This window comes from Apus apus, chromosome 11 (genome assembly GCF_020740795.1).
Source record: "Apus apus isolate bApuApu2 chromosome 11, bApuApu2.pri.cur, whole genome shotgun sequence".
In the NCBI taxonomy this organism is placed as follows: Eukaryota; Metazoa; Chordata; class Aves; order Apodiformes; family Apodidae; genus Apus; species Apus apus.
This window is the reverse complement of record NC_067292.1, coordinates 11,648,986-11,664,511: the sequence shown is the minus strand read 5'-3', so window position 1 is coordinate 11,664,511 and position 15,526 is coordinate 11,648,986. Positions and strand designations below refer to the sequence as shown.

General features: G+C 39.1%; 1 protein-coding gene across 1 annotated transcript in view; it reads left to right on the top strand.

The window, feature by feature from the left end:
* Positions 1-13,415, top strand: part of ZNF536 (zinc finger protein 536) — a 233,051-nt gene extending 219,636 nt beyond the window's left edge. Inside the window, exon 5 of the mRNA XM_051629527.1 lies at positions 10,205-13,415. Coding sequence (XP_051485487.1) covers positions 10,205-10,440 — 236 coding nt within the window. The 3' untranslated portion in view covers positions 10,441-13,415. The remainder of the gene's footprint in view (positions 1-10,204) is intronic.
* Positions 13,416-15,526: the final 2,111 nt, after the last annotated feature.

Genomic DNA, 15,526 nt, shown 5'->3' with positions numbered 1-15,526 from the left:
ATATTTTTATACCCTGTTACCCCCAAACTACCTCCAGTTCAACATGCCTTGTATTTTTCTATTCAAGTTTACAGTATATATTTTTGAGATCGTTATACGTTTAAATTTTTTAAGATTGTTATAAAGTTTAAGATAGGAATAGGATGTTTTATATCTAGGATTTTTATACCTGTAGTTTTTTAGAACTGTTATATTTAGCCAATTTAATTATGCATAGGGAGGGGGGAAATGTAGCCAGGGTCTGGCGGCCGGAAGATCTCGTGTTGTACGGAAAGACAGGGTCCCCCCCCCCCTCGGGACAGCCAATAGTGTATAGACTATGATGTAAGCAAAACGGATGTGACGTTACTCAAGCTATATAATGCCATGCCGCATGGCAATAAACGCCATTTTGCCATCCACCACATTGGTGTCTGTGTGCATATGGACCGAGCGACCAGGGGTTGGTCGCCGTGCCGTTCCTGAACCAGGTCGCCTTGCCTTTCCGAAGGCAACACCCGGGCTGTAACAAGGATGCCAGAACAGAATCAGGCCCGGTGGCTTTTGAATCAGATCATGCTTTTGAAAACAAAAGCAATCTTCCCTAGAAAAATATTATGGTGGTTTTTTTATAACAGCAGCATATTGAGTAATGCATGGGGCATGGCAAGACTGCTGTGACACTAAAAGAAAAAAATAGAGGTGAGCAGAACGGGAGAACTTTCAGGGGCTGTTTTTAATAAAGAGGTGAATTCTTTCTGCAGTAGGAAAAATGATAAAAAGATGGCGTATCAGCTACATTATGCAACAAAGTAATGCTGCTGTGTTTTTATAATGTAAGGCACTGCCCATTTGTTTTGGTTTACGTGACTGCAGTGAAATAAGTGGATTAGACTGAAACTTTAGCATGCTTCATTGCAGCTGGTTGCAGACATCTGTCATTCCTCAGCCATACATTCTGGATCACGCCAAGAAGAAAAAGCAAAGTCTGACACCTTTCATTTTAGAGAGCCTTTTGTAGAAAGAAAAGGAGAAGGAGAGAAAGCATTTCCTTTGTGACTTGAAAAAAGGACACTTTTTCTGCAACAACATCAGCATTACTTTTCAGAGGGAGAGGTCCTATGAAGTTAATGCTCAATTTGTTCTTTGCAGCCTTTTAATTTTTGCTATTTGAGCTTCTGATTTCTTCAACGGGATATGATAAAAACACGTTTGTTTTTCATGCAGAAATGTTAGCTCTGTGTATGCCTAGGTAGGAAATGTGCTGGTGAGAGGTGGGTTGTTTTGAGCACCCACCAGGGCTGTGCCCGCGCTGGTTGAGTGCAGCGATGGCACGGAACGCTGTGGCGTTGCCAAGAACGAGTGAGTTGCTCTGCAAACCACCCTCACCAGATCCCATAAACAGATAGTTGGAATGTTTTAGCAGAATTATTAGAAGGGTTGCAGGCTACTCGTGGATAATTTAAAATATTAGCTTTTACTGAGCTGGATATTTATTTACTTAAAGTGTTTCGGTTTTTCTCAGTCTCTTGACTTACGTGCCTCTGTAGATAGAGAATCATGAGATACATCACAAGTTACAATGTGACAAAATACTGTCTAAAATACTCCATTAGGTAACAAAGCAACAACTAAAATCAAAGGAGAACAGGCTTAAGTGACATCATAGATGCAGATAACTATTATTAAGGTCCCACTTCAGCAAATGTTATAGCACATGGATAATTCCATCCCATGCAGCATTTATTCTGGAAAATCCAAGGTACGTTAAATTCAAATAGAGCTTCATTCCAGAAGTCCTCGGTACTCCCTTAAATAATAAATATTTACTGTGACAATTAAAAGATATGACAAAACATCAGACAGAAAACTTGCAAATGACCTAGTAGGAAAACTGAGATATTTTGCTCAAGGGGGTTAAAATGGGAATGTAATGTTATTGATGTGATTAAAATAAGGAGTGAACAGACAAAGCAATTAATTGAAATATGTAAGTAAAGGCGAAGGTGGGAGACTGAATATATAATTTTGATAATCAGAAGGACTTGGAGTTAGTTAATATTAAAGAAAAGCCTGCCACTTACCTTCCAAACATATTTCCTTAGCTGCAGTCTGCTTGGCTCCCCAAAGCATTAGGCTGACCAGGCTGTCAGAGGCTACAACCCACTTACTTGCTGGCCTTGGGTACCTCTCTCCTCTGGGCAGAGGGGCCCAGGCTGCAGAGATGTGGGGATGTGCTGGCTGTGCCTCCAGGCTTGGGGAGAGTGAGAATTGGTACCAGAGTGGGAGGCATGGCTGGGGAGGAGTGCTTTGGACAAACTCTTGTGAGTTTAGGATTGCAAAGGGGATTTTGATTGAGGAATTTATAAATTGCCGTAACCGTTGCCATTAGAAATTTAGTCAGAGGTGGCCTGCTCTTTACAACAGGTGCCTAGTGCCCTCGGTAAGAACTCTCTGCCTTCTACTTATGTGTATAAACCAAAGTAAATAAATATGAAAAATTAAATATAATTAAATTTTCCCAAGCATGGGACAATGATAGTCTGGCATTTCAAGCTCAATCAATGACAGCATTCCCACTAACCTCGTTTGGAGCCCACTGAGGCACCAGGCTCGTAACTCATGTTGTCATGTCAGATCCCAGCCTGGCTTGCTGTCCTGCATGGGGTGCAGCGCCGCGCCGGGCAGCGGGATGGAGTACACAGGGTCTTAGAAAGCAAAGTCTTCAGCTTTTTTTTTGTTTTACAAGGTTCTCATAATGTTTAATATTTGTTTAGAGGGACCTTTTCAGCTACTCTGCTGATGTTCTTCCCTTCTTCCCCAAGAAAAGATCCTTTCCTCTTTGAAATCAAAAGTTGCTGTGTAAAAAAGCTTACTCTTCTGAAAAACAAAACCAAATTTTGTCCTAAGTGTATGGAGCTGAGCAATCCTGTTACTTTGTCAGCTCTGAGAGAAATGGGAAATATTTATTTTCCCAGGAATTGCAAGTCTCCATTCTGCCATCAGTGCCTTCACTAGCCATTTGGTAATTTACTTGTGTTTAGTGCACTGCAGAGGGCTAGCAAGTTCCGCGGTCTAGCTTCAAACAATTAGAATTTCCATGCTGTATATAATGAAGGTAATGAGTGTTAAATTTGTGATGTTTTCCATAATTTTGCAGCTGATGTGTTCAGTAAGTTAAAACACATGTATGAAGGACAGTAGTAGAATTTTCTACTTTTTTCTCTTTGTCAAGAGTTCCAGGTGGCTGTTAGCCTCTGCACCATACTGAGCTTACTTTGGCTGTTTTACATAGCAGGGTTTGTTTGTTGCCTTTTTTTTTTTTTTCTTCTTTTGCTTTTAAAGGTATTTTAAAGGTGTCTGTAGGCAGAGTGTCCTTCTTGGCAAATGGCTTTAGTGTGGGTCTGACCTCAGGATGGTGCCCTGCACCACATTAATTCATACAAAGGATTCTGTCTGGATCACTAACCTGCATAGCAGACTTCACAGGTGGATAAATCCTACTCGCTTTAGGGCAGTTTTTCCATGTGTCCTTAATGCACTTATATTTTGCATGAGCTAGATCTTTACCCCAAAATTATCCTCCCCTAATGAAGATCTTTCGTGTAACCCACAGCAAGAGGAAGGCTCTTCCAGATGGCAGTTCATGTGTTTGGACCTGAGCTGCACCTAGAATTGTCTGCTCTGTATTAACCATGGGAGGTTTAGGTAACTAGTCTGGTGCCTTTTACCATGAACCATTCCTGTGATTGCTGTCAGGCTGTTTGCAGGATTGAGACTGATAATGAGGGACTTCAATTGAATGGAGGGTGGTCAGGGAGCTGACATAGCTTTCAGTGTCCCATCCATAATAGATAACTTAGTCTTAGCTTTGGTGGGTGAAAATGATCCCAGGCCTTCCTAAAATACAGTTAGTTGTGCTTTTTTGGTATATACTTCTACCATAAATAATAATAAAAGCCTCAGACAAGACTTTTCACTTAATGACTTTTCCTGGTCAACATGAAATAGAGAGGTTTTTAAAATTTAATTTCCTTTTTGTTTTGTAATCCAATAAACATACAAACTTCACAGAATATTGTAATTTTCCCGGAAGACTATCTTGGTTGGTCTTGGACCTGTGTGTAAATAAACATACTTTTCAATTGTTTTATAAAAACTTTTATTACATACATGAACCTGATTGGATGTACTTTAATCTGTCTGGTATTTTGGGAGTTTCATAAAATGCATATTTTGAGACCAATAAAGTGGAATGGCTCAATCAGAGCCATTATTGTCTATTGGACAAATATATTTATTCAGCATTTTCCCATCCATACTGTTATGTTCCAGATCAGAATGGCTGCTTTAGAGCCATTCTTCTCTCCTGGGTAATGCATACAGTACTTGGGATGTTTGCTGTGGATAGTAAATGTATTTATGAAAATTTATACATTAAAAAAAGGAAATCACACTAGCCAAGTTTTAAATGAAAATAGTTCTCCTTTTGCAAATGCTTGTTACTATGCTATAATAGCATTATTTTAAAATGGCAGCGTTCCTGAGATGCCTGGGACCCAGAGGCTGTGGTCTGAGAATGCCATGAGTTCAGCCCCCTAGTCACTGCTAGCACACTGGAGACACCAAAAAGTCTTTCTTCTAACATAGAAAGCACATGGCCATCATTGCCTGCTGTTACTTCTGAGGCAACAGGCACTTCATCTGTTTAAAGATGATTTTACCCCAAATACAAGCTTGTGTAGGAAAAAAGATTTAGGGTATCACTTCCCAGGGATGTCAAGTCCAGATCTTGAGTGTCCAGCATCTTAACTAAACAGACTTGCCTCCAAGAAATTCCAGCTTTTGAGGCTTTTCAGATATTTCTATGTGAGGGAGTAATTTATTTGTTTTAAAGAGGTAATTGCTGTTATTTTTGATTGTCACCAAAAGGATATTCTTAAACCAGGCAAAGAATTCTGAAATGAATTTGCTGTTTTGCATCACAGCAACTGCTGTAGCCATTGGCCATCTAAGGAAGAACATTCTGTCAGATAATCATGGCCATTTTTGCATTTTAAGGGAACAAATGTCATACCTATGAAACACATTCATGGCTTAATTATAATTTATAGTACACTGCACAGCATTAGTTTTCTGTTCATAATTTTATTGCTCTTCTGCCTTTTCCCTAAATTTAGGCATGTAATTGTGTGTCTGTGTGCATGTATCTGTGTGTGTATATGTACACATATGCAGGATCATAGAAAGTGGTGTAGTGGGGGCAACAGACGGCTTGAGTGTTATGTATTATTGGCATTTTTCTTTCAAATTACTGTTTTCTTGCTGCTTTGGGAGAAAGCCATGATTTTGCTGTGATTAGTACACTTTTAACAATCTGGAATAAATTTCTGATCTTATTCATGTGACTAGTCCAATGCCCATTTTTACATTTTAGTGCAAACCCCTACATATGTGCCTGTAATATCACAAAAATAAGATGTTTCTTTGTGGAAATTTTTATAGAATTTGAATGCCAATCAAATATTTTTAGAATTAATGCAGCTTGACCATGTAGATTATTTTTTTTTAATGAGAAAGACTTCAGTATTCGTCACACTTTCTCCCTTTCTCCCTTGTTTGTGTATTTCTTTGTGCTAATCTTAAATAATGGATCCATATAAAAGTTAATAAATTAGTAACTATTAGCAGTGTTTGGATTTCAGTAAGTAACCCATGACACTTTGCTGACCTTGACTTTTTATGTGTTCCAATAATACATGTTGAGTTTTAAAGATAAAACAAAGCAGAGTAGGTTTGGCAAGCAGTTGAATTCTTAACAACTCACAGGCGATGGCTTTCTTTAAATCCAAGGCCCCTGCTTTAAATATACTTTCCTTTAAATGGTCCTAAAATCCAGACATCCATGTCTTTCTCAAAACCTGCATTTTCTGACTCTGCTCAGCTGATGCACCGTGTTGGGCTGCATCAGTTGTGCCATGTTATGAAAGCTAACGCGATGTGACTGGCGCAGGCTGACATGATGTGTCACAAAGCAACATGTCAGATCACAAACTTGAAAGAAAAGAGAACAAACTTCACTTTTCAAAGCCTAAATTAACGAAGCACCATATATTTTTTGAAAGGAGGACTAGTTTCAGATGTTGAGGGATTTTTCTAAGTATTGATCCTGGAGAAAAGTTCTCCATCCTGACCAGAAAGTATCTCTCATCCACAGTACTTGTTCCCTCCAAGGTACAGTTAAAACTAGGGAAGTTGATGAGCCTAGGTCACCTCAGCCCTGCTGCCCTTGCTAGGTCTGACCCTGGGAGGTTTGGATCCCTTTCCAAGGACTGGCTTCAGCAGGTGCTGAAGGTAATCACCCTTCTTTGGGAAATACACACCTTCTAAAAATATTTGTGGAGTCCAGCTACCATTGTTATCATTGTAGCTATTTTTTATTATTATTTTCTGCTGTTTGATTTCTTTAGACTCTCAACTTCCATCCAGAGCATTACAAAGTCTCATCACACACTCAGTCTCAGACTTCGTACAACGTTGCTCCACAACAGGATTATTTCAGCTGCAAACAATATTTTGTCCTCTATCCTCACTTTTTAATCAGAGAAAGATGCACCATAGTTTGCCCCCTTGTTGGCCCACCTTTAGTCTCATACTCCTTACTTCAAATGCAATGCATTACTTGCTATCTCCTGAACTATCAGGAAGATTTTATTTTTTTAAAAAGAGATTTCATATAATTTTAATGGAAGATATATTGTGGGTAAAATATATATGAACTATGGCTTGCTAAGAAAGAACCTACCAACCACTGCTAGATAAAATGTTATAAATTTATTGCCAGCTTATCTGGGAAGGGTTATTTTAAGAGGTGGCTGCCCACAACAAGTTTTTGAACTAAAATTAATGGATGGGATACCTGAGAGAAATGGGCATTTTCCTTCACCCCTTAGTTACAAGCATATTGCAGATATTGTTATCTTTGCAAGTGAGAATAATCTCTAGTTTTTGTACTACTTCTGCTGTAAACAATGTACCACTTGCTTTCCTATGACCCTCACTCTGTATACATATTTATATATTATTCATACTGGATTAAAAATGAATGTGCTCTTTACCACAGTTGTACTGCATAGTGACAATACAAATTAACTTATTGTGTACTTACTTTTCACAAGGCAGCAATGTGAAATGTTGATGGGCTGAAAAAGTAAGTCATGGGGGAGGCAATGCAGAACCGATTCCTTGTAGGTGCACTTTATATTGTCTGATTTATTAAAGTGCATTGAATTAATAAATGACATTCTCTGCCTGGAATTGCATTTGGTTTGAACTTGGTTTGATGGTGGGCAGAAAGATTTTGCTTTTAGTCTGGCATATGTGAGGTGGCTGGCTCCATCCGTGCTTTGTGGATTCCTTGTTTAGAATTTGTTCTTTGCAGGGAAGTGTTAGGATGGCAATGTAATGAGAAAGCATTAAGAGCTGTTTGGTGACATCTCACATTTGACTACTGGTACCAGTTCTAGCTAAAACTGCCTGGTGTGTTTCCATGCTGTAGGATGTTTGGGGGGGTTCAGAAGGTGCCTGCTTGCTCCTGAGGTCCCATCACCCTGTGCTCTCTGCACGCTGCTCTGCAAGCAGTTACTAAGGGTGTTATATCATCTATGGTACAGTCATTTGCTGGCCATGGCAGCACAGAAGAAGGACCAAATAAACAGGATATAATTTTGTTTTTTCCATAACATCTATAAAACCAGAGTAAATAAGACTAGAGGGCAAGTTGTACCATTTTTCACAACTTAGCAGGGCATCTTCTGCTCTTAGCAAGGGAACCAGTCATCAGATGGTCAAATGAAACACTGGAAATACTGGAAGGGAGTTGGTCTGCTGCTGTAGTCTCACGTTTTCCTTGGAGCAAGTCTCCTTCTCCTTTACCCAAAATTTCTCTCACTTTGGCCAAAGCATTTTGGCACTTCCCCAAGCAGAGCACAGAATAGACCCCTTAACTCTGCCTGGTTAGAGGCATTACCCTGGAGGGAGAAAAAGAAGGAAAGAGTGAGTCCAGAATCCAGATGTGAATTTTGGTGATTTTATCCGTCTCTGACACACAAAGGGGAGATGTAATAATTTTCCTAGACACTTTTCTGTTTTCAAATATTTCTGGTTTTTCTGAAACAATGAAAATCAGACTTTCTCTGGACCGTCTTCATGGCCAGACAGTTTTAAGAGTTCTTGCAGTTTTCAAACTATTATATTCAAAGATTTTCAAGCATATTTTTGCTTCTGTAATGATTTTAGGACTGACTCTAAGAGGCACTAGGAACACCTTCAGTCTCTTTGTTGACTGTTTCCTTATATCATCCAGCTGAAATTTTTCTATAGAAGCCCAATCCAATTTCTACAACATTAGGTATGTAGGTTTCTTTCATTGCAATTCTATGAAATTTTCCACTGAAATTTGACTTTGTAATGATTAGCAGTTTACAGATCTAATTTCTTTTTCCTTATGTTGTTGAGGAAAACGTCTGTCTTTATCCCAGAAGAGAACTAGAAGACAGACCCACACTCCATCCAAAGATTTATGTATAAACATGCATGTTGGAGGTCTCGGGGAGCGGGTGGCCACACTTCTGGCAGTTGTCAACTTGTAAAAGCAGAGAGTGGAAAGGGGAGCTTTTCAGCCTTGAGAAAAGAAACATGCCTGTAGACCTGGGGCTTAGGTGACTGTGGACTGGACTTAACACTTCTTTCCTCTGGGAAGCAAGCCATAGGTTTTGGGGGGCTCAGCCTTCAAGCAATAGTTTCGATGTTACAGTAAAAAGGGCAGCTTATTTGAGCATCCAGAGCACTATTCCATGCTCAGGTGTATTTACTTTGCTAGATATGCTGGTGTGCCAGCAACAGTGAGAGAGGTTAAAACCAACAGTTATCCAGGCTCCTGTCTGCTGGGAGGACTGCAGTAGCATTCCCAGTCCAGTCCAGGTAACATTGGACAAGTGCACAACAAGGGTCTATTTGCTTTTCTGTTAAATTCCACCTAAAATTGAGACAAGATGGTCCCAGCCCCTTCCCACATAGCAGGAAGCACAGTCCTCCTCCTCTGCTAAACCAGCATCTGTTTTATGCCTGCTAGGTAGTACCACGACAGCAAAGGAAAATGTGCTTTTCAAATGTGGAGAGAGGGTATTGTTTTTCACTTATCCGGGCTTTATGTAGATGGTCTGGCACATTTATTTATTCATTTATTTGAGCAAATTAAAGCAAGCTAAGCGCATTTGACCTCAGATGGTCCTGGTTTAAGTTAATTTGAGAGACAAAGCTCATAAAGTTCCAGTAAAACACATCAACAACTTCCCAGCATAGGTTGAAATGTGATTGCTGAAACATAACCTTCAAATCCAGATACAGCATGGAGACTCAAAGTCACAATAATCTGAAAAATATGGGAGAGTATATTGATGGCCTTACTAAGAAGCTATATCTTTCATTCATGCCTTCATTTTGCAGTCGGTTGCTATTTCACCCACAAGAAGTGCATCTATCAGATTTTGTGCATTAACATTCCTTTTCCAATCTAGCTTGGACTTTTTATTTTAAAGCTGGTGATAACCTTGGGCCCCGGTCCAGCAAACACTTGTGTGCTTGCGTGTCTTTACTCACAGGAGTAATCTCACTGGAGTAAATGTTTGCAGGTTTCAGGCCATGGTTATCTCAATCCATTATTTCTTTCCATTAAAAAGTAATCTGTGTGATTAAAATAAAGCATACATTTCTTTGCTCAGAAACCCACCCAAAGACAAAGTGTGTTTATTAGACTCGAGGTCTGCACATTGTCATCCTTGAATTGCTCTTCAATAAAAAAGATAATTAACAAATGTAAGAGAAGGCAGTCTCGGACACGATCGCACTGTATTTGCAGGAGTTCAGTTTGGATCACAGGCTGATGGATTTAGAGCGGGATATGAGGAGGGAGATGAAATAGCTGCACTTCTCCAGAAAACCCGAAGCGGAGACTTTTTAAAATGCAATTTCTTTAACTTGGCATCATATGAACAGCACAGGTTTCTTATTGTTGCTGAAGACACATGGCACCATCCTCCATCCAGTAGGAGGGATTTGTGTTGGGGGGGCACCGGCACCTTTGGTTCTGCCAGGCTGTGCCGTGGGCAGGTTTGCAGCCTGCAGCACGTAAACCTAACTAACCGCCTTCTCGTCTGTCACGCAGGTCACAGGCCTTTCCAGTGCAGATACTGCCCGTACAGTGCCTCTCAGAAGGGAAATCTGAAGACCCATGTTCTCTGTGTCCATCGCATGCCTTTTGACAACAGCCAGTATCCCGACCGCAGGTTCAAGCGCTCCAGAGTTGACTCAGAAGCTTCTGGGAATTTGGAGGAACCTGCAGCTGTCAAAGCAGGGGGCTCAGCAGAGCTAACGGAGGAGGGCGGCAAGGCCCAGGAGTGACGCGGCCCGACGGCTCCGTCCCCGTACTGCAGCACCCTTTGCACCGGGCTGAGGCACGTGTGTGGGTGAGGGTCAGCTAACTGCCTTCCCAGCAAAAGAGTGGTGTGGGAATTCCCCAAAGTGTACAGGATGCTGAAAACATGCAAATATGTGTGTATGTACACACATGCGTACAAATACATGTATCTTGGCACATACAGAGGTATTCAGTCGTACACACATTGAATATATATCTAAATACACGCACACACACACAAGACACACATTCCATACGTGTGTGTGTTTTTAAATATATATATTACACACAGAAAATACATTTCCAGGCCTTGAAAATGGCTGCTAAACTGTTACCTGGCAACAAGTACTTCCAAACAATGTAGGTGGGATAATAAAGTGATTTAAAAATGTTAGGAGGTCGTTAGTTAGTTAAAAAGCAGGGCAATTTCAAACTTTAAAGTGATCTTTGTCCAAAAATAATGCTCTTAACAGAAAAATGATACTGTCTAAACGATTTAGTGTTGCCTTGAAGATTGAGGGGCTGTGTTTTCATTGTTGAAAACACCTTTATAATATGACACCAGCTGCTGTCATTTGCTTAGCATAGTAATGAGATGTGTTGGTAGACTGCCATGGTGCCAGTCTGACTGGAGCTGTCATTGCAGAGAAAATCAATTCAAGTGGTGTTGCAACTGCAGTATAGGAGAAACCTTAGACGGCCCATAAGCTGGGGTCACTACTGACCTATATTGAAAAGTATTGTGATATTACATTTTCTTTCTTTCTTTCTTTTTTTATTTACATATACAACCAAATGAATCAGTGGTTAGAAAAAAATCTGCAGCCCGATGTGTGACGGCAGATTTGAAATGTAATTCCATTTTTTGTAATCATCTTGCAGTATTGAGGGAAATGCTTTTATTCTTTTTTTTTTCCTTGATGAAGAAGTAAGTTGCTAAAAAAGTAGAAGTACAATATGTAGAAATATTGTTTAGTAAAAGTAGTCAGCCTTATCTATAGAAGATGCTGGTGAGAAACAGAATTTTATTACATAGAAGGTGGGTAATATTTTTTTCTTTTGTTCTTTCCTTTCTTGTTGTTTTCTTTCCAACTTCCTTTAAATTCCTTTTTTTTTTTTTTTCTAACTTGAATGAAGGATTCCCCAGTAACGGTTAATTTTCATGTGTTAGTTTTTGTGTTACAGACATAGTGCAGAAGTTTATTCTGGAGCAAGCTCTTATAAAGTAGCTTGACCTAAAATATGAATCCAAACTTCCTGCTCTTTGTCTCTAATGAAAAAAGTGTTTTAGCTGATATTTCTTTGGTTTTGTAAAACAAATGCGTTCTATATTTTTGCAGACTATAGCTTTTTTACTGATTGGATGCTCCAAATTTAGTAAGGTCTTTGCCACATAGGAAGTTTCTGAGAGATTATAATGAACCACATACTTTAAAAAAAGTAAAAAAAAATAAAATCTAAAGGTTTATTCTGAAATTCTCTGGCATAAAATTTTAGCCTTCTAATGTACTTCCTTTGATAGAAGCAAAATTGGTGCTGTTTATTTTGATGGTAGAGAAGTATTAACTTCTTCTAAAACAAAATCATGCAGACTCAAAGAAAAAGTTAAAAAAAAAAGTTTAAAAAAAAAAAAAGTCAATATTTCTTTGCAGGCTGGGAGCACAGAGTAAAACCCCAGGGCCTTAAAACTTCAGCTCTGCCTAAAGCAGTTTACAAAAAATACTAAACTGCAATCAATGTAAATAAAATTGTTAGCGCTACCCTGAGACTGGAAAGAAATTCTCAGGCTAATAAGGAATTCGGTTTGCAAATGCTGTCGGAAAGGATGTCACCCAACTGAAGTTCAGTTTAAATGAGGTCACTGTGTAACTTGGACCCATCTGGCACAGAGCAAGCTGCTTTTCTTGTTTTTCTAGTATAGTTCTCACTGCCTTACTTAAATCGAGTTGATAAACTTAATGCAACTGTTTCTATGATCCTAGATAAAGGATTGAAATGTTACTGAAACTTTCTGACTGTAGTAAGCTTTAGGATTTTAACTGCACTACTGTGTTTGGTGACTGTGTCAGTCGCTTGCTTTTGTGTGTTTGCGCCGCCTTCAGTATCTTAGCAAAAAATAAAAAATAAAAAAGAGGAAAAAAAAAAACAAACCACCCTCCACATTCCATTTCTTGCACTTTTTGAGCTCTTTCAGTATTCTTTTGTGTCTTCTGAGCATTTTCAGATACGACAGGCAATAATTCTGTTTGTGACACTGGAAACATCTCCCGCTCCTTGTGATGTGTGTGTTGATTCCATTTGGTCGGGTGCTACTGTCCCTCTCCTCCCCTCTGACATAGCCCTTTTTTCCAGAACATTTGTAACTTGTAATACAAACAAGTGACAGCAGCAGTGATGCATTGTCAGTTTCTGAATATCATCATGCTTCTCATATCTAAACATGTCAAGTTTTTTCTCTGTAACTTCTGTAGTCTGTGATACTGGTCATAATACTGTCTACATTCCTACACAAAAATTTCTATCTTGGAGGAAATCTGAGATCAATAGAGTAGAGGATTTTGTTGCTATGCTTGTAACAATTAGAAATCTTTGTATTTAAAGTTTATTCTTGGTCATTATTTATTATAATAATACATCAGTTGACAGAACTTTATTCTGGTATAGAAGTATTAAAAGTTGTTTTTTCAGCAATGACTGTTTTCTTTCTGCTGTTAGAATAAAAATGTCTTTGAAGCAGTACAGTTTTATCCAGTGTTTTACGCAATAAAACCTCTACCTCTGAAAAAAAGTTTTCCTACTTGCTTATGTTTATTAGGAACAGTTAAAACATTATTTTCTGCAGCTTTGTCAGATTTAAAAAAAAATTAATGTCAGTAAATTCACAGTTGTTAGGCAGTTACTGGAGTGTATTATGCTGGGTTTGTGTGCTCAGTCCACTTATTAATCTGAAGAAATCTATATACAGTATATACATATATATATTATATATATTGTGCTTAATTAAAAGACTGTGGAAAACTGTTTTAGCATGTAGTAATAATTGTTTTATATACTACTACTTATGTACTATAGAAGAAGTCGGGGTCTATCAAGCTTTGATTTGAAAGTGTTTGAAGTGTGTATCATACACTATGATGTATAAAGTCATGTTTTAACATTAAAAAAAATTGTTTGTATAGATCATATATTTGGCTTTAGAAGATTGTGAGGTTTATTGTTATGGTGCATGTTAAGAAAACTGCCCACACTTCAAAGAATGTGCAAGTGCAAGAGCGCTCCCATTCTCCTGGATGAATCTTTAGTCTTCCTGTTTAAGGCTTTATTTGCACATTTGAAAGCAACTAAATTAAAGAATTTTTCAGTAAAGATTATTAAGATCAGAAAAAGATGCACCAAATCTAAGAAACTACAGCATGTATAGGGAGGAAATGTATGGCCTCCCAAAAAAAAAAAAAAAGCTGAGAAGGAAAACACATTTAGAAAAGGGAAATTTTAACATTAGATGGAGCCATCATACCCGTGATAATAAAATTATGCTATAGGTTGAATTCTCTAGCAGAAAAACGTACAAAAATTGTCTAGAAGGGTTAAGAACTGAAGCATAGCATCATGGAAATTCAGTTACTCTGTGGCTGAGAGCTGCAGCGAGGAGCTGGTGTTGGCTGTGGCCTGGTGGAGTCTGGGCAGCAGGGGGGATCAGGGAGCTGCTGCCAGGCTCACCGGTGTGTAGGCAACACAGGTCTCTTCATCTGCAGCAAATAAAATCTCTAACGCATTTAATTTTTATCAAAATCCAAGAAGTTAATGAACAGTTTTCATGTTTTGCAAAGTTTAAGCCTTCATGCCCTCTCTCGGGGGGAACTGCTGCTCTTAGGCACAAAATGGTAGCATGTAAAAATGTTGCTTGAGGATGGATGAGCTCCAGGCTTAGAGCTGAACTCTGCCTCACTGTAGGATCATTGTCCTTTGAGGTAATCACTGTGCCCTGGAGCTGGGGAAAAACAACTGTTTGGGGTCAGAAGGGTGGGGGGGTCTCCGAAAGATTTTCCTGCCTTCTGGTTTCTGTAGACAACAAAAATATAGAAGCCCGATGAAGGAGCAATGACCATCTTATTGCACCTCCACAGAAATGCTGGCAAACACAGTCTCCTTTATGGCCCCGAATGTCTGTGGAAAAGTGGGCACTAGATGGTACATACATCCTCTGTGAAACACTAAAAATGGTGAACAAGTGGCCTTGTACCACAACGTATAGCATCATGGCAGTCCAAGGGGAAAGAAAGTCTGAGAGAGACCTGCAGTTGTCTCACCTAAGTCTTTCTGTGGAGATGTGTGTTTCCCAGCAGCAGATCAGCAGTCTTCCTAATGCAGGTGGTGGGTGTCTTGATGAGAGTCTTCCCACCTAAGATCAGAAAGCTGCTCTCAGCTCTTAAGATAATGTTTCTTGTTGAAACTTTTATAAGGACTATAACCCCTCTGTCTATTGTAATTTGGGAAATTACTATTTCCCCTATCTGTTTAACATCTGTATTGTAACGGTATATTATAAAAATCTCACCTTGTGTATTGTAAGCGTGATCCCAGTGAAATTACCTTCCAGTATTGTGTTTCTCATTTCTGGATATCACTGCTTGGCATGATCCACTGCAGTGGAAGTATGTTTCCGTGGGGAAGCCTGGGGAGGGAGTGGAGGGAAGGTAAAGCTGTGGTGTTCGTGTCATATTAAAATGCCACCCAGCTGAGCATTATAAGGGCTGTGAGAAGCTGGGCAGCTCCTCACCTGTTGGTGTTGCTCACGATATTGTTTGGGGGCTTTTTTGTTGTGGGTTGTTTTTTTTTTTAACCAAAAGGGTCTGTCTCAGTGAACAGGGAAATAGCAGGAAAAGAGGAAGAAGAAAATTTAAATGATCCCAGAGTGAACTGTTTTGCTGTTAATACAGAAATACAGAGCAAGACACATTTAATGGGCTCTATTTTTTATTATACTATGCTGAATAATTAAGTTTGAGGCTAAGTGTCACATAGATTTATCTTTTAATTAAAAAAGCATGGTTCACGCATATTTGAGTG